The 17,918-nt window shown below is 46.0% G+C and overlaps 1 protein-coding gene across 6 annotated transcripts; it reads right to left on the bottom strand.

Moving 5' to 3' along the window:
• Positions 1 to 5,322: 5,322 nt before the first annotated feature.
• Positions 5,323 to 16,192, bottom strand: scaf1 (SR-related CTD-associated factor 1). 6 transcript variants are annotated; one of them, XM_083677113.1, is made up of 11 exons: positions 16,040 to 16,192; positions 15,739 to 15,896; positions 15,096 to 15,149; positions 14,845 to 14,958; positions 14,210 to 14,289; positions 13,655 to 13,755; positions 9,714 to 13,556; positions 9,464 to 9,546; positions 9,045 to 9,356; positions 7,995 to 8,123; positions 5,323 to 5,934 (listed from the first exon to the last, which is right to left on the bottom strand). In XM_083677113.1, the coding sequence occupies exons 3-11, from the start codon at positions 15,147 to 15,149 to the stop codon at positions 5,797 to 5,799; spliced, it is 4,854 nt and encodes a 1,617-aa protein (XP_083533239.1). In that variant the 5' UTR covers positions 15,739 to 15,896; positions 16,040 to 16,192; the 3' UTR covers positions 5,323 to 5,796. The 6 variants fall into 6 exon arrangements, with proteins under 6 accessions (XP_083533239.1, XP_083533240.1, XP_083533242.1 ...); XM_083677114.1 differs by lacking the exon at positions 15,739 to 15,896; XM_083677116.1 differs by having other exon boundaries at positions 9,045 to 9,284; positions 15,739 to 16,192.
• Positions 16,193 to 17,918: the final 1,726 nt, after the last annotated feature.

A 17,918-nucleotide genomic window follows, 5' to 3' on the forward strand; every position in this document is an offset into this window, starting at 1 on the left:
CAAAATAGTTTTATGATAAAGTTTTGAAAATAATGTCATTTTGTCATGTCAATAAAAGATATAAATTAAACATAAAACTTGGACAAATAAAATCTTTCAGTGTTACAACGGTTTTGGGAACATCAGGAAAGCTAATGTATCATTATGTAACAAAAATGCACTTCAAAGATAATAATGCACTTCAAAGCGTATAATGTTACAGTGCATTCGGAAAGTATTCAGACCCCTTAATTTTTTCCACATTTTGTTATGTTACAGCCTTATTCTGAAATGGATTCAATAAATGCTTCCCCTCATCTATATACACACAATATCCCATAATGACAAAGCCAAAACATGTTTTTAGAAATGTTTGCTAATTTATTAAAAATAAAAAACTGATATCACATTTACATAAGTATTCAGACCCTTTACTCAGTACTTTGTTGAAGCACCTTTGGCAGCGATTACAGCCTCTTGGGTATGACACTACAAGATTGGCACAACTGTATTTGGGGAGTTTCTCCCATTCTTCTCTGCAGATCCTCTCAAGCTCTGTCAGGTTGGATAGGGAGCGTCAGTGCACAGCTATTTTCAGGTCTCTCCAGAGATGTTCAATCGGGTTCATGTCCGGGCTCTGGCTGGGCCACTCAAGGACATTCCACTCCTGCATTGTCTTGGCTGTGTGCTTAGGGTCATTGTCCTGGTGGAAGGTGAACCTTCGCCCCAGTCTGAGGTCCTGCTCTGGAGCAGGTTTTCATCAAGGATCTCCAAATCATGTCCAATCAATTGAATTTACCACAGGTGGACTCCAATCAAGTCGTAGAAACATCTCAAGGATGTTGAGATGGATGTCTCAATGGAAACAGGATGCACCTGAGCTCAATTTAAAGTGTCATAGCAAAGGGTCTGAATACTTGTGTAAATGTGATATCAGTTTTTTATTTTTAATAAATTAGCAAACATTTCTAAAAATCTGTTTTCGCTTTGTCATTATTGGGTATTGTGTGTAGATTAATGACGGAAAAAAATAATTGAATCCATTTTAGAACATGGCTGTAACAAGAAAAAGTTAAGGGGTCTGAATACTTTCCGAATGCATGGTATATATTGTATATGTATATACAATGCATACCATGCACGGTATAATTGCATGGTACGCATGGTATCATTTTTAAATTTGAGTTGAAGTCTAATCTTCTCTCGCCTTAAGTTTAGCGAATTTAGATGACAAAAAATATTATTATAGCCTAGAAAAACTAACATTTCTAAACAAGAATACAGTGCTGACGTTTGGTTCTTCTGTCCAGAAGACGGACATGCAAACTGGTGTAATGGTTGCAGACTCTGATTTTAGAAGGCATTCGGCTAGCTGGATTGAATCACCAGGGAGATTGAAATTCCTATGGTAGCTGTCAGGAAGTATGTTGCATTGCAAGCAGTGAACAACAGTTGGTGATTAAACTGTTTTAAAATGATACCCCACAAACAAATTGGCCCGAGACATGTGGTCTAAAACTAGCAAAAGCTATGCAAGATGCGGGATTGAACAGCTGTCAGTTGCCACGTCGTTTGCCAACCATGATTTGTTTATTTCCATTGTTGTCTCAGGCATGTCCACCTACAGTACATGTCCTGTTGACCTGTTTATGGCTGCTAGGTTGGATATAGGGCACAAAGTACACCAGCATGCTTTGACCAACTTGAAATGAGGTTTATTGCCGTTACAGCGGTGCTTTTAATGGGAAATGAGTGACTCCACTTGTCCTTGTCCTTATTCTAAAGGTTGAGGGGAGGTGAGCAACGGCAATGGGATCTGCTGTTTCGTATAATTCACCCATATATGATTAGTTGCAATAGTTTGACCATGGTTTTACAGTATTTTATACTGTTTTGTCTTGGCAGAGTGGTAAGCTTGGTGTGGGACAAGGCAGAAGGATTCGTAGAGAGAGACGATAGATACAATAGTTCTCCTGTGCTGGGCTCTCTCTCTTTGTGGCCTTTTGTTTTTCAAACAAGGTCAATGCTGGGCGGTACCTGCAGGCATCCTCTATTGTTAATTCCAGACTTGTATAGACCCCTTGCATCTCCACCCTAGTTCCATTGTGGTGCCTCACCCCTTCCTTTTAACCTCCCATAACCCCTACCCTTCATTGCTCACAGATCAGAGAAAGGACTGGATAGGTGAAAGCAATGCACTGGAGACTCCACTTAGCCTACTGGAGAGCTAAGGAGTTACCGCCTCAATGCTTAGACTCATCCAGCCCTCTTCAATCGATATATAAAAGCTAAGCACTATGGAGGAATGGGCTAAAGGCCCAAATGTAACTAGGGGGCCCTGTGTGGAAACAACCAACCAAATCTATCAGAAGGCAAGAGGCGGAGCTACTGCCATCTTGTTTATACCCATTCAATCCATTCAGATCTACACGTATCTAGGGAGTAGGGGCAAGGTTTTGCCCATACAGTAGGTCTCAGTTACTCCTTGGGGAACTATGCCATTTCCGGAACTAGAGGAAGTCACCATACAAATATAAACACCCCTCTCCCAAACTCGGGAAGTTATTACGTCCATAGTTTCCCATGATGATAACTGTACAACATCCCTCTTCCCTGTGATCAAGCACTTTGGGTGTGAGACTTCTCAGAACATGTTCTTTTTTTGTAGGCAGAACTGGGACAAATGTAACAGGGGTTAACTGCTTTTCTCCAATCAGAAACAAGTTAGAGAGATGAAACTCACTCAGTACATGCTGTTAGGTTTACTCCCTGCATGAAACAATTCAGTCAAATACATTGCCCTGCATCAGTAACTGGACAGTGAAGCAATTCAAACAATTACTATGAGGTTGAATAATAGATTTTCTGCTTTTATTCTATGGTATTTGTGTACATACAGAAATGACAACTTTTTTTACATAGTCCCCCTATTTCAAGGCACCAAAAGTAATGGGACAGATTCAATAATCCATTACTTTTGGTTCTCTGAAATAGGGGGACTAGGGCTAAAAAGTGTTTTCAGTTGAGAATCTCTACTTTAACCACATAGTAATTGTTTGATTTCAAATCCAAACCTTCGAGTATGGGGGGCACTTAGTGGCGTAGCACACTAATGTGCTTGCCATGTAATCGCAAGGTTCCTGGTTCGATTCCGACCCTCGACCTATCTTGCATGTCATCCCTCCTACTGCCTCTATCCCAATAAAGCAGAAATGCCCTAAAAACATATTTTAAAAAAAACAACCTTCGAGTATAGAGCCAAAAGAAGAAAAAATGCTTCACTGTCCCATTACTTACGCAGAGCACTGTATCTCAGCACTGTGTGTGTGTGTGTGTGTGCGTGTGTTTTGTGTGTGTGTGTGTGTTTTGTGTGTGTGTGTATTGAGGAAACATCATGCACACAAACATCCTGTCATTTTAACTAGCATACACAAAAGGTAGGTGTGTGTGTGTGTGTGAAGAGTGTGGGGGGGGGGCTCCCTCAGGGCCAGGGAGGGGACGTAGAGAGACAGTACAGGAAACCGTAGCCCTGTATTCGGACAACTCAGGAAACCCACTTCCTGCTAGCCATGACTAAGGGCATATGCTAATCTTTGAGGCTACAATATACAGTGCCCTGCATAAGTAACGGGACAGTGAAGCATTCTTTCTGCTTTTCATTACTATGAGGTTAAAGTAGAGATTCTCAGCGTTTATTTGATGGTGTCTCTATGTATCGGAATATCGAGACAGTTGACATTGGTTGGGGTTTTCACACTAGAGAGAGACTGACGAACATGAGGAGTCAGTCACAAACAGGAGAAACCGAGTGAGGTACTTACAGGAGCTACTCAATACTTACAAAGAAAGCATTCATTCAACACCCATCTTCAACTTCCATTATTTTGGCGTTGACATGAAAGATAATAATAATAATAATAATAATAATAATAGGACTCCTTTAGTTCCTGTGGAGTGAAATACTTACGTTAATTTCTTTCAAATATGAAATCGTTTGGTCCAAAAGTCGAATGTCCATGAGAGATACAGAACAATGACTAACATTGGGAGACAGCATTCCTTTAACACTGATATCACATGTGCTTTGCATTGGCCTGGATGTGTCACACACCAGCAAACTTGAACAGAGCCAGATTGTGTTCAGAAAGGCCTAAAGGCCAGGATGAACGCAAACTAGGAGCCACTGTTTTGGTAACAGAGGTAGAGATGCACAGTTGTGACAACATCAGACGGCCACAATCTCTCGCTTGTTTCTGACCCACTACCTTTCTCTTGGACCCGTCACACTGGGTCCATATAATGGCCCAAAGAGTCCCAGAAAATAATTCCTGAACTTCCCTCAATGATCATTGATGGGTTTCACTTATCCAAGGCCCTATTCCATTATTTTTGAAAACGCAACCATAGGGTGATTGGATGTGAAATCAAGGGTCCCATGACACAAATTCAACCAATTCAGTCAAATCACGAGTGAAAACTCTAGAATGGCGAAATGAGGCATTCGCATACTACTCGCAGGATTCAGAACTTTCATGGTCACTGGACAGAACCCTAAATGACAATTATATATTTGCAGTGGCAAAGGAATCCATTCCTATGATTTCATTTTCCAACAATTGCTTCTTTGTGCGAGTGTTCAATGCACTCAACACTGCTGCAATGACTTCACCTCCCTGTTATGGACATATTTTGGATTAAGATAAGATAATGAGAACAGCTTGTCGGACAGCGCCACCTAGTGTTCATCCATGGCTTTTTCTTTCCTCTTTGATATGCAACCCACCCCAACGAATACACAGACCATTCTTTTCAAAGGAAGTATGTTCCAGTTAACCCCTGATATGCATTTTTGGAGCTGCGTGACACGTCTCTAAAGGTATACTGCGTATTGTGACAGTCACGAAACAGCAGTGTGACTACCAGCAGGGATAATTAGCCGAATTGAAGACAATTCACTTGGCAGCCTTTTTGTTATGAGCCTGTCATCTTGCATTGCTGTGCTCGTGTGCCTAACAGAACCACTAGGCAATGAAACTTGAATGAATAAAACGTCTTGCTTGGGTAAATGTGAAACATCTGTCATTCCACTTACCGTGGTAACATCATGTGGCATTAGGTCTACTTTTAAAGAAACAGGACATATTTAAGCTGAATTTGGTGAAAGATGTGATGCCGTATCACTGTATTTGTTGAGTGATTAGTTGTGTGGTGGAACTGAAGAGTAGATGGAACTTATCAGAGTAAGTTTTCCCAATGGGAAAAGGGGGAAGACCCTGAGCACTGGGACGAAACACACACACACACACACACCCCAAACACACACACAGAAAAAGACACAGAGGGTTGAGTGTTAAATCTCTATATTTAAACCATCCATTCATTCAACCAATCAACATCCAATCAGACTGATACAGGATCAGCTTGGATACCACTCAAATAGCAAACGAGAGGGGAGTCTGTGTAGTGTACTTACAGTATATACAGTGTGTGTGTGTGTGTGCGCGCATGTGTATTCTGCATCTCTCCCTCTAAATTGCAAGAGTTTTTTTGTTTCATATACCGCGTGTACATTCCGCGTTTTCTACTCAATACGTCTGTACAGCAAGACAGGTAGGAGACAAGGAGGGAGGTAGAGAGGGGGTACATACGTTTACATGGGGACGACGAAGAAAAAAGGGAAAAAAACAAGTGTCACTCAATGGCCTCAGTAGGCCCAACCACGTGCAGGAGTGGGTGTGGGTGGTAGGATCCTTGGGCGGCAGGACCAATAGGAGTCGGGGGAGAGCAACTCCTGGTCTAATCCACTCCATTATCTAATCAGTAATGCAGTCCACCCTGCTCTTCATCATCCATCTTGCGACCGTGCTTCCTGAAGTACTTGTATCTTTGAACGTAAAGCTTGACCAGGTTGCTCACTTTGACCGGGTTGATCTCTCCTGTTCTGCTGTGGCAAATCTGAGAAACAAAAGACCACACCCAGACAGGTAGGCATCATCAACATGCTATGTCAAGTAAACAACGCAGTAATTACAACAATCACATTGTAGGAACGTAAACAAGTAAATCTTTTTCTATAATCCCCAATATAATTGTTATGCAAGACAATACATGTGCTATGTTGCTATTGTGAAAGAGTTTGGTTTATAGAAGCTATGTTTTGAATAGGCCAATTAGGGTGGAATCCTATCTCGAGATCTGGTTGGAATCCTAGCTCAAGATTTAAAATTCAACTGTCTGCCTCTGACCCAAGGAAACTGCCGCATTTTCCTCCCTCCTCAACCCACCTTCCCCTCCCTCTCTGCAGATTACTTTTGTCACCGACTTTGTAAAGAATGTTGATGACATTAGCAGCTCTTTCACTCAACCTCTTGCCATTACCACTGTTAAGAATTCATTTTAACCCGTCTGTGCCGTGGGTCTGCTATAAACATTTCTCTGGGTCACGAGTCATTGCCCAAATGGCCTCCAAACATCGGTCTTGTTTCGTCTAAACATACCCCTACCCTGTGGAAAATTCATTGTCTGGTCACCCAAAACAACAAATGGTTTGCACCAAGGACAAAGTCGATAAAACTGTGTGTTCTGCTCTTAAGTTAGTTGTGCCTTCCAACTGCATCTGAGAAAGGTTTGACTTTGGAATCGATTTGGTTTAAAAAATAAATTAAAAAAAACTGGACCCCAACACTACTACTAGATTAGGCTGCAATTTATCATCCCTTTCCCCTCTCTCGCCTGATGATGTCCTAAAACTTCTACACCTGGACTCCTCCTAATCAGACCTCTCCACCCCTACATTACCTGAACTTTCTCTAGCGCTGCGACTACCAATGGCACTTGTTCTTATCAAAGGTTTACTTACGATGACTGATGTATAGTTGATTCACTTACTTAGACAAATGTACTTATTGTGAATCGCTTTGGATGAAAGAGTCTGCTAAAAGACTTAAATGTAATGTAATGCAATATTTACACAAATGTCAGCGTACGTTCTCGAGTTAGGATTTGCCTCATAATCATAAAAAGGAGCTACACTTTACCATCACTTCCTTCTCTATCGCAGGACCCAAAAACTCACTCAGTCTTTGACTGGTTTGTAATGATAATTAGATGTCGATAGTGTGTTAGCAACATGAGGGAAGGGATCAATCCATTAACTGTTTGTTATCTTATTAACATAACTGTCTGTGTGCAGCAAAACATGGCTCCCTTCTCCCTTTAGACCCACGCGCACGTTGCACAGACTGATGATCTTGGAGAAAGCAACTGAAGAATGGCAGATTCGAGAAAGCAACTGAAGAATGGCAGATTTGTGCTCTATGGATCCATGGTGGATGAGTGAATGATTCCCTAAAAATATTTAGATTTGCTGCTTATTTGTGTAGTTTCTACTAGAGATATCGTACCTGCGTACTTTGACCCCCAAAATGCAGGAAGGTTGTCAGGTCTGCCTAAATAACAGAAACCAATTGCTTACACCTGCGTAGTTGTCACAGCTATGGGAATAAATTACCTCAGACAGGAGGGGACAACTTTTTGTAATGCGAATATGGATGTTAACAAGGGCTTTCAGGTGCAAAATGGCTGCCATGGCATCATGACATTGCTAGGGGATGAGGTGAGCTGAAGCGCCTAAAATGTTAAGCACTTCCAACATCTGATGGAAAAGCACATTATAAAACAAAACCATAATAATCCTGTTGTATTATATCATCATACTGATTTAGTCATCCCCAGAGAGCAAGGGGCAGGTCTTTTTCTTACAGAGCACCATCAATGGTGCAATGTTAACCCATGTTAAGGACTAAGGTTTAAATCACGATTGAAAACATGTCCTATTCCTAACTTTAATTTTTTTTTTTTCTTACTACTATTTTCCCTTACTTACCCTCATCATATGTGCATGCTTTTATCTCACGTATGCGGTTTTTTTATCTGACGTAAAGTGTGTTGTGAAGTTTGTGAAATGCACTTTAAACTTTCATAAACCTAACAGAAGGCCACTGCAGATGGGCTACCTTGTGTACAGCCTTCCTCAGGATGTCTTTGTACTCGTCTTTGTTGATGTCCTTGCGCTGGTAGTAGGGCTTAATGGCTAGCTTCACCTCCTCCACAGCCCGCTCCTGAGTGTGCAGCTTCTTCAGGTACTGGGAGAGAAAAATCATAAAAATAAAAAGTGGTGCAGTTAAAGAACCACGTACCTTTACAAATAGGTATTTTGACCAAGTAAGAGTTCAGTAACTGTCATAAGACATAAAGGCATAACTAAGTGCTTATCAATCATTTGTAACGCTTTTGATTTGTAATGCTAAATGATGCTTGTAACATGTTAAATACTTATCCATTTCATATGCGACTCAAAAATAGTTAATTAATTGTTAGGATTTAGGCAGGTTAGGGTTAGTGCATTTAGACCCTAACCCTAAGCCATAGCCCCAGAGGGCAGTGTTCCTTAGAAGTGCCATCCTGTTTGAGGAATTTCCGACCTCAACATTGTAAAGTGTAAGGGTGTGTGGCCCTCGCCATCTCTCAGGCCAAATCTTAAAAGTCTTTCCTTCCTTCCTTGCGTCCTGTATCCTTGCCTCCTTCTCAAAAGTCATTGGAAAAGAAGGTCTGAGGGTCACTACATTCCAACCTTCTCCTCTGATGCATCTTGAGAAGGAATCGAGGACAGAAGGTGCCTCTGGACGCTGTGGCTGAATTGATGACTCAAGGCAGGAGATGCAATGTGGATAAACTTGTTCACCATTGATGTGTGTGGACCTCATGGACCTATTATGGACTAATTATGGTTCCCCTCAAGGATTATTTCTGTATAGTTTATGTCACCTCAACTTTTACCAACAAACTGACATGCAACTCAACAAGGGAACGCACTGGACAACCGTAGGTGTCAACACCACAGTACTGAAGTTGAGCACAGTACTCAGAGCACAGTGGCTTGACAGACAGACATATTTCACTTTCATGTTATACTGCATTCACATAGGCATGCAATGCAACCAATGCTACCATAGTTAGGTTGTGCTTTCCTCAAGACTTTTGTTTAGTATTACCAATGGTCTTACCTTATCGGGGTCTTTGCTCTCGCTGTCCCAGCCCATGTCGCCCGAGCTCCCAGTTGTTCCTGAAAACCCGGCAGGCATGGGTGGAGGTGGGGTCTGAGCACAGCCGCCACCCATGGATAGGCCGGGCTGCAAGTGAGAGGGCGGAGTTTTTGTGCAGCCAACCAATGGGAGGGAACCATGGAGAATGAACTGGGCAGAACTAGGACCAGAAGGCGGTGGGAGAGACGGAGGGGGAGGGACCTGTGAGGAGGAAGAGGACGAGGAAGTAGGAGCATGCTGCTGTGATTGGTTCTGATTGGCTTGCGAGAAGACCTGCAGCAGACATGGATGGAAGATGAGAAGTACTTGGTGAGATCAATTACTTGTACACACATAAACTCACCTCACTCACTCTCTCTCTCTCTCTCTCTCTCTCTCACCTGGCTTGTAGCCTGGATGAACTCTTGCGCTTTGGCTCTGCTGGCGATATTGGCCTCCTCCATCTTGAACAGTAGTGCAGTCACTGAAGCAAGGAGTAGTGTCATAAGAGCAATACACTCCTACATCATAACTATGGCAACATAACGTTTTCTAATAAATTAGTAAGCTAACTTAGAAACATCTGGCTACCCTCACATTACCAATGTTCATGCTAGCCTTGGCTAACCCATGCAAGCAGAAGAGACTCACATGCCAGAACTCCTCCAGCGGTGCAGTCCACTCCTGTCTGCAGACTCCAAGGGAGGGGTGTAACAGTAGGAGGCGGTGGCGGCGGCGGTTTGTTGGCTGATGAAGAGGAGACTGACGAGGAGGAAGAGGAGGAGGGGTCATTGGAGGAGGGAGGCAAGGAAAGAGAGGCGGGGGCGGAGCTGGAGGAAGAGGTGGAGCAAGGAGGGGACACCAAGGATTTGGGGCCATCGTCCAGGGGGAGGGGTTTCATGTTGGGGGCAGAATGCGAGATGCCGGTCCCCGCCCCTTGGGAGGTGGAGAGCGCAGGGGGGCTAGAAGGGACTAGCTTGGGGGTGGTCGGGGATGGGCCGTCCTCGGGGAGGAAAGAGGGCTCAGGGGTCTTGCAGCTGCTGTCGACCGTCTGGGAATCCGGCGAGGACTCCCTGGTCTCTCGCGAGGGGGGCAAGGAGGGCGGGGGGGTGTGAGGTGGCGAGGAAGACGGGGGGAGGATGCTCGTGGAGGAAGAGGATGAGGAAGAGGAGGACGACGAGGAAGGGGTTGGGCCGGCTGGACCAGCGTGAGGACTTGAGGGTTTTGCCACGCCTCCGATCCCTGATTGGATCTCAGCAGACGCCCCATCCCAGCCTATGCCCTCTGAGCTGCAGTTGGCTTTGGTGCCATCAGAGTCTGCCAAACCCCCGGCTTTGTCCTTTTCCCGTGTCTTCTTCCCCAGCCGGCGCCTGCGCTTGGTCGCCAGGGACGACGAGGGAGATGACGCAGAGGAAGAGGTGGATGTGGTTGAGCTTGGCTTGGCCTTCTTGGATTTCAGTGCCGTGGGATTGGATAAAGACGAAGGGGGCGCCGCCAGGGAGCTGCGCTTATCCACCTTGCCCATGTCCTTGTTGCGGACGGTCAAAGACAGGGGCTCAGCACAAGGCTTGAGGAACGGAGACCTGCTTTCGTTGTCCCTCCGGAAGACCACCGCGATGGATCCTCCAACCACAGCCCCGCCAGAGCCTCCTCCTGGCCCGCCCGCACCGAGGAGCTCCATCCCCAGCTTCCCCGAACCCACCGAACTCCCCGTGGTGCTACTCACGCCCTCACGCACTAGCACAGACACTTTGGACTGCAGCTTGGCTTTCCTGCCGCCACTCAGCTTCTTGGAACGACCCGAACGACCAGACTCCTTCTTCCCCCCTTTCTCCACTCGTTCCTTATCCTTCCCCAACTTCCGCCCCCGTTTGACCACAGGGAGGGCAGGCGGGATGGAGGCAGAGCCTGAAGTAGCCTGGTTGGGAGAGAGCGAGGAGAGCCTCTTGGCTTTGGGTCGAATGGCGGAAGAGGATGACGATTCAGACTGTCCGGCTTTCTTTCCCGTTCGGGATTTTTTCTTGAGATGGTGGCGCCCAGGTTTGGGTGCCGCTTTAGGTTTGGGGCTGGGGGCAGGGGGCTCCAGAGGTAGGGGAGGGGGTGGAGAGTCTGCAAGGGAAGGGTAGTCCGAGTCCAAAGCCTCACCATCAAGGGACAACATGTCTATCTCGAGTTTATCGGAGAAGCAGTCTGAGTCGTAGCCGTGGTACTGGGGTGGCGAGAGGGATCGGCTCTGGCGGCTCCCACCGTCTGCCGCCTCCTCTTCGGAGCGCCGCCTTCTCTTTTTCTTCCTCTTGTGAGGCTTTTCGGAGCCCTGTGCTGGACTGCGGGGAGGAGGCAGGGCCAGCGGAGGCGAGCCTGGAAGTGTGGTTGTTGTGGTTGTTGTGGTGACGGTGATAGTTCGCTTGATGGCGAAAAGGTCAGAGCCATTAAGGTCCTGGATGGATGGTGGCACCACGGGTCGACCGTCTCGCCGCCTCTCCCTGTCCCGGTCCCTCTCTCTCTCAGTTTCCTGGTCCCTTCTTTCTCTGCTTCCTTTAGACCTCTTAGAGCTTCCTCTTTCTCTGCTGCTCGAGTCGCGGCCGCCATCTCTCTCTCTTTCCCTCTTTCTCAGGCTAGAGTCTCTGTCCCTCTCCCTGTCATCTCTCCTTCTGTCCCGGTCTCGATCTCTGTCCCTCTCTCTTTCTCGGTCCTTCTCTCGTTCTCGGTCCCTGTCTCTTTCTCTGTCCCCCGCTCTATCTCCGTCTCTTTCTCTATCCCCCCCTCTGTCTCCGTCTCTTTCTCTATCCCCCCCTCTGTCTCTGTCCCTTTCTCTATCCCCCCCTCTGTCTCTTTCTCTGTGGCGTTCCTCGCAGGGGCTTGACCAGGAACGACCCCCATGTGCCTGCCGCCCTGAGGAATTCTGGGAGTTGGAAGGCTCCGGGCTGTACTGCCGTCTCTTCTTCCTCTTCCGACTGTCGCTTCTGCTGCTCCTCTCCCTCTCCTCCCTCTTCCCTTTCTCCTCTTTCTCGCTCCTTCGCCCCCTCTCCCTGTCCCTCTCCTTCCTATCCTCGCTCTCCCCTCTGCTATCCTTCTCTTTCCTCTTGCGCCTCCTCCTCTCCTCCCTCTCCCCGGCTTTCCCATCCTTACGCTTTCGCCGGTCCCTCTCTTTGGAGCCCTTGGACGACTTGTGGCTCTTGCCATCCTTCTCCACTGGGAGGGGGAGAGAGGAGGGAGGCAAGGGAGGGGGGGTAAGAGGCAATGGCAGGGGCTGAGGTGAGAGGGAGGCAGAGGAGGGGCAGGAGCGGTATCTCTCCTTCCGCCGGCTGACCAGCTTCCTCCTTAGATCCCCCACCCCAACCACCACAGACTCTGGCTCAGCGTCCCCTGCCCAGTCCGCCTCGGCCCGCACAGACACAAACCCATCCCCATCTAGTACCCTTAGGATCCGCTCCGGCTTGGCTCCCCCGAGAAAGGGACTGCCAGATGGGATAGAGATGGGGAGTACTGCTCCTTCCACGGCTCTCTCCCTCTTTGCTCCAGCTCTCTCAGTGGCCCCCACGATCTCGCCCTCTTCGATTTCCGAGTGGTCAGAGCCAGCCTTCTCCCTTCTCTGCCGGCCTTTTCCACGCCCTCTTGTTCTATTGGGCTGACGGTCCAGCCTCTTCCTGAGGGGGAGAGGGAGGGCACGAGGGGAGGTTGGGGGAGCGACAAAAGTCTCTGTGGAGTCTGGAGGAGCCTCTTCTTTCTCCTCGTCTTCTTCATCTCCTGTCCTCTCCCCAGTTCTCTCTGCCGCTTTCCTCCTCGCTCCTCTTGCCTCGCTCCCCTTGCTGCTCACACTGCTTCTCCTCTCCCTCCCTCCCTCCATCTCTTGCGCGTCCTCTCTTTCCGAAGCCGGGGAGCCGGTGGGGTCGAAAGGATCGTACTTCTCCCCTTCTTCCTCCTCCTCCTCCTCCTCTTCGACAGACGCAGCCCCCTCTCTCTCACCCTCAGTGGGGTGGAACGGGTCGTAGATCTCAGTCTCTCCACCCTCTCTCTGTCCATCTGTGCCCGGACAGGGGGATGGCAGACGGAAGGAGGGATTTGAGGAGGCGGAAGGAGTAGCCGAGACAGAGGGAGAGGCTAAGGAGGCGGAGGTTGATGACACCACATCGCCTGTCGTATTGTTAACCCCTCGCCCTTCAGCACGGCCCTGGACACCGTTGTGGCAACTGTTCGCTGTGGCACTGGGAGAGGAGGAGGAGGAGGGTGAGGAAGAGGGGGACGAGGGCGGAGAGGATGGGGAATAGGGAGAGGTTGAAGGGGAGGGCGGCAAGGGTCTCTTGGTAATCTCTGTGATTCCGTGCGGAGCAGGGACAGAGGGCCTCTCTTCAAGACCTGGGGTTTGAGTTAAGTCCATGGCCCAGGAAGGGGGGGAAGCTAGGCGCCAGCTGTGGTCCAGTGCTCCCTGCTGTACAGAGTTGTCTGTGGAGGGGGGCTGTTTCAATGCTGAGGGCAGGTGATCAGGAAAGAACCCTGAAAGAAGAAATGACAAACAGTATAACTTTATCAACAACATAAGGATCAATCCCTGTCATTTGTGTGTGTGGAGAGGTGTTGGCCCAGGGCATTACCTGTCTTCCTGCTACCAATACGAGGAACAACTGAGGAAAATATACTGAGTGGAGAGCCCTCGACTCTCACCTCAGCTGTGAGCTCCACCTCAAAGTCAGAACTGAAACACAAATAAACCACTTACTACACTGGGTTACTGAGATTCCCTGCAATGTGGTCTCAAGTAACACAACAACAGCTTAGCACATTCAAAATAAATGCATTTTTCAACGCATGTTCTCCAACTATCTGTACACTGCAAATTGAGATTCCTTATAGCACAGGCATTGGCAGTTCAGGGATATCACCTCACTTGTCAGTCTACGGTGTTGCTGGCCTGGTCAAAGTGTCCATCTGTGTGTCAAGGAATTTAATCCATAAAAAGGTTCAGACACCCAATATTACAGGTGTGTAAAACCCCTCACCCGTATCCATCTCACCTCACATGTTATAACACATGTTATAACACAGTGCGTCCATAAACCTCGCCTCTGTATATGTCTGATACACTGAGACACACATAATGTCTCACGCACACATCTCAACTTCATCATGACGCACATTGACTCTCTTACCTGGTGAGGAGCTGGTGTGGAGAGCAGTGAAGAGAGACTAGACGGGGGAGTGGCTCTGAGGTTGCAGAGGTAGCAGCTCCCTGTGTCAAGGGGAGAGAAACAGTGAACACACACCCATCACAAAGACCAATCAGTGTTTCCACTGTATGCATTCAGCAGCGACCCGCCACTGCAAGATCTTTACAGCAACATGAAATATGAGCCACACAGGCTCTCTGTGCTCCCTCCACTTTGAGCAACTGAAGCTGGCGACGGGGCGTCAACCCGAGTGCGCAGTCACCGTGGAGTGGAGATGCAAGAGCGGGACAGACAGTTGAGTGACAGCGGGTCAAGAACAGGGTTGAGCAGCTACAATAAGGAGAGTTAGCTAGCTACACCTTTTTTACTATGAGGTTCAAGTATAGATTATCATCTTTTATTTTTTGTTATTTGTGTACATATTGGTTTCACCATTCAGAAATTCAAACACTTTATAAACATAGTCCCCTTACTTGCGTGTGGCTCACTGGCTACCTACCGCCTGGAAGCTGCAAGCATTTCTGAGTGGTGGAAGCCGACCTAACCAACGAAAGCCTTTGTTTGCAAATACATTTGTAACATGTCTTCTGATGACTTTCCTAGTCTTATTTACTCACCAGGTCACTAGGCTTGTCATCTGGGGTCTCGCTGTCGCCTTGGCAACACCTCAATCTCGTCCGACTCCTTTCTTCATCTTTCTCTACCTCCTCTTCGTTTGGATTTTTTTCTGTCTACAGAAACACAAAACAGCTGTCAGATATATTATAAAACTCATTTTTCTGCAAGTTATCAATCAAAGGAAGACGAATGGAATGAATATAGCAATGAATATAGGCATTCCTTTGAGGAAGCGCAGTGGACATAATACCTTGGTTTCTGGGACGCAGGTTTCGTCTTCATCAGTTTCTTCCTCTATGCCCATCTAAACGAGAGCAAAGGTCATTCATCACTGCCAGCCCTGGCGATAGCAGCCAACAACCCTGTCCAATATATCTGTTTTAGGGGGAGCGCTTTTATTCTGAAGTTCTTATGTCTACCAACTTGACAGATGTTGTACAACAAAAAGCGTCGGCTAGATCCTGTGGCTGAGATCTTTATTCGAAGCAGAAACACTGTTCTATCACTAGACAGTCACAGTCAACAAAATTGCCAGAGTGTGAAACACTGTACTGATTGCCTCGACGCGGGAGGCTTGCTGCTACAGCACTTGCTGCAGGCAGCTGCAAGACTAAAGCGAACCAAAAAAGGCTGCAAAGTTAGCTAGGCGGTATATGCTGGTGGAGTGGAAACGACTCCCCGCGGAGCCAGATGCAGCGGTTGACCAGTTAGCTTGTTTGATAGCTAGCTACTAAACAAAGTAAAAAGTACTATTGATTCTGCAGAATATAGCTACTATGCTATAGAATTGAACGCTCACTTCTCAACCCTGCAAGTCCGTGGTGGCATTACAATTTGCATCAAGAAAGCTAACTAAGCTGCATACACACGACATGATTTAAGAAATATCTTACAATACGATCATCTTTTACACTGCAAGACGATACTCAGCATCAGTGTGGATCGTTGGTCAGGAATGGAATTGGAATGCGCATTGGGCCCCGATCATCGTAGTCTTTTCGAAAACGTTGGAAGAACTTTTCAGATTGGCCAGTTTTAGTCCCTGATGTGCCTCAAATTTCGGGACGCCAGACGAACAAGGAATTCTTGGTGAATATCGTGTAATGTGAAAGCAGCTTAAAAACATCAGTAGCTGACGAGCTAACCTGTAAACGTTAGCTATTTCCCCTTGGTAAACCAATGCATGCTATTTACCTTCGATCGAGTATATCTTGTCCGCTAAAAAACACACTCTTTCTATTGCCTTCTTGATTTCTTAAAACGTGATTGTGAAGGTTAAAATATAGTATAAAGAATGATAGCTACATTTTTCTTTCAGGAGCACAATAAAAGGCCCATCCCATCCATCGCCGCCATTCTTTTTCTTCTTCAGTAGGGTTTTAATGGCGTTTGGCAACCACACAATGGTGCATTACCGCCACCTACTGGACTGGGGACTCGTAAACATCATGCACATGAAATAGCTTGTCAACAAATGTTATTATTTGTTTAATCGTTGCTAAAATGTATTGTCTCTCCCACAACGCGATAGCATTTTCGCTTAGTAAAAGGATAATAGTGCAACGGTATAGCGTTGTTTCCTAGTCAAAAGATGTCCTGTTGCCTTTTGACAACATAAACGTAGTTTCTTTGACCATTCCCAGCAAATATTTCGACGTCGATTGGCCTTGAAATCGCGTCCATCTCCGACGTCGGGTCCATCAACCCGTCCATCAATGGACGCGATTTCAACAGCCAATCGACGTTGAAATGTTTGCTAGGAAGTAGTTCCCACTAGACATGTCCGTTAAATACGTTTCAACCGTTTGGGGGGGGGGGGTATATTTATGTATGTAATTAGAGCATCTGACGCATTCTGAATTAGGGCCAAAAAGGAGCCTGATATTTCATCGTCCAAGATCCGTCAAATGTTCGCTGGGTTGCTTTTCACAAAATATTTCAGTTGTCCTCATAATAATTTACTGTGCTGTAACAAAATCACTTTAGCTTTCCCAGTCGTCACTGGCCAGGTCGTCGTTGTAAATAATAATTCGTTCTTAACTGACCCGCCTGGATAAATAAAGGGTAAATACAAATACAATAACAGAATAAATAGCATTTCATTGATGGAAAATATGGAACAAATGAAGCCGGCAAAAACAGCCTTGTGGGCACAGTGGTGCCTCTGCTCTAACTTTACAGGCAACATTACAAACGTTTATTTGAGGGGGGTGTTACCTGTTACCAATAAATTGTCAACGGGACAGGCAGATAACTAATCTGGATGACGTCATGCGTCTTTAAAAATGCATAGTTCATTTTCTAAGGACTTTAACTTTGAGTTTGGGCTAGTTTTTTTGTTTGTTTTGTTTTTAACAAAATTGCTTATTTCTGACCAAAATGGTTATATTGATAAACTTATACTTAAAACATGGATTTTGTTATGCGTGGAATTTTTTGCCTCACTATGTAAACATGTAAGTTCACACAAGTGCTGTCAGGCAAGGACTTTGGAAAAGCAGTCCTGGACCTCAAATACTGTCTTTGTTCTCATGAAATCCTCAATGACATGAAAACCTTTTTCAAACAAATTAATCTTTACTCTATCGGAGAGTGACATTTTGCAGGTTTGTATGCTTTTATTAACACAATAGCACAGTTGAAAACACAAGGTACATTTCAAGACTGTAATAATATTTGTGGCCTCCTATCCTATAAATAAATTTAAAAAAAACAATCCAAAGCAACTTAAAACAATTACATTTGTCTACATGAGTGAATCATCTATCCATCAGTCATCATAAGATGATTTTTTCTTATGATGACTGATGGATAGATGATTCACTCGCATAGACAAATGTATTTGTTGTAAGTTGCTTTGGATAAAGGCGTCTGCTAAATGCCATGAATGTAAAATGTAAATGTATCCACATACAGTAAATCCTGGGATGAAGTTGGACAATAAATAAAGTGGGATGCTTGGGATGACGCAACTCTAACGTCACCCCATTGATGTTGATATTTAAAACGGGTAAGGTAAGGTAAGGGTTAAGGTAAGGGTTATGGTTAAGTTTAGGGTTAGGGTTTAGGGTAG

The sequence above is a fragment of the Argentina silus genome, assembly GCF_951799395.1.
Source record: "Argentina silus genome assembly, chromosome: 9".
In the NCBI taxonomy this organism is placed as follows: domain Eukaryota; kingdom Metazoa; phylum Chordata; class Actinopteri; order Argentiniformes; family Argentinidae; genus Argentina; species Argentina silus.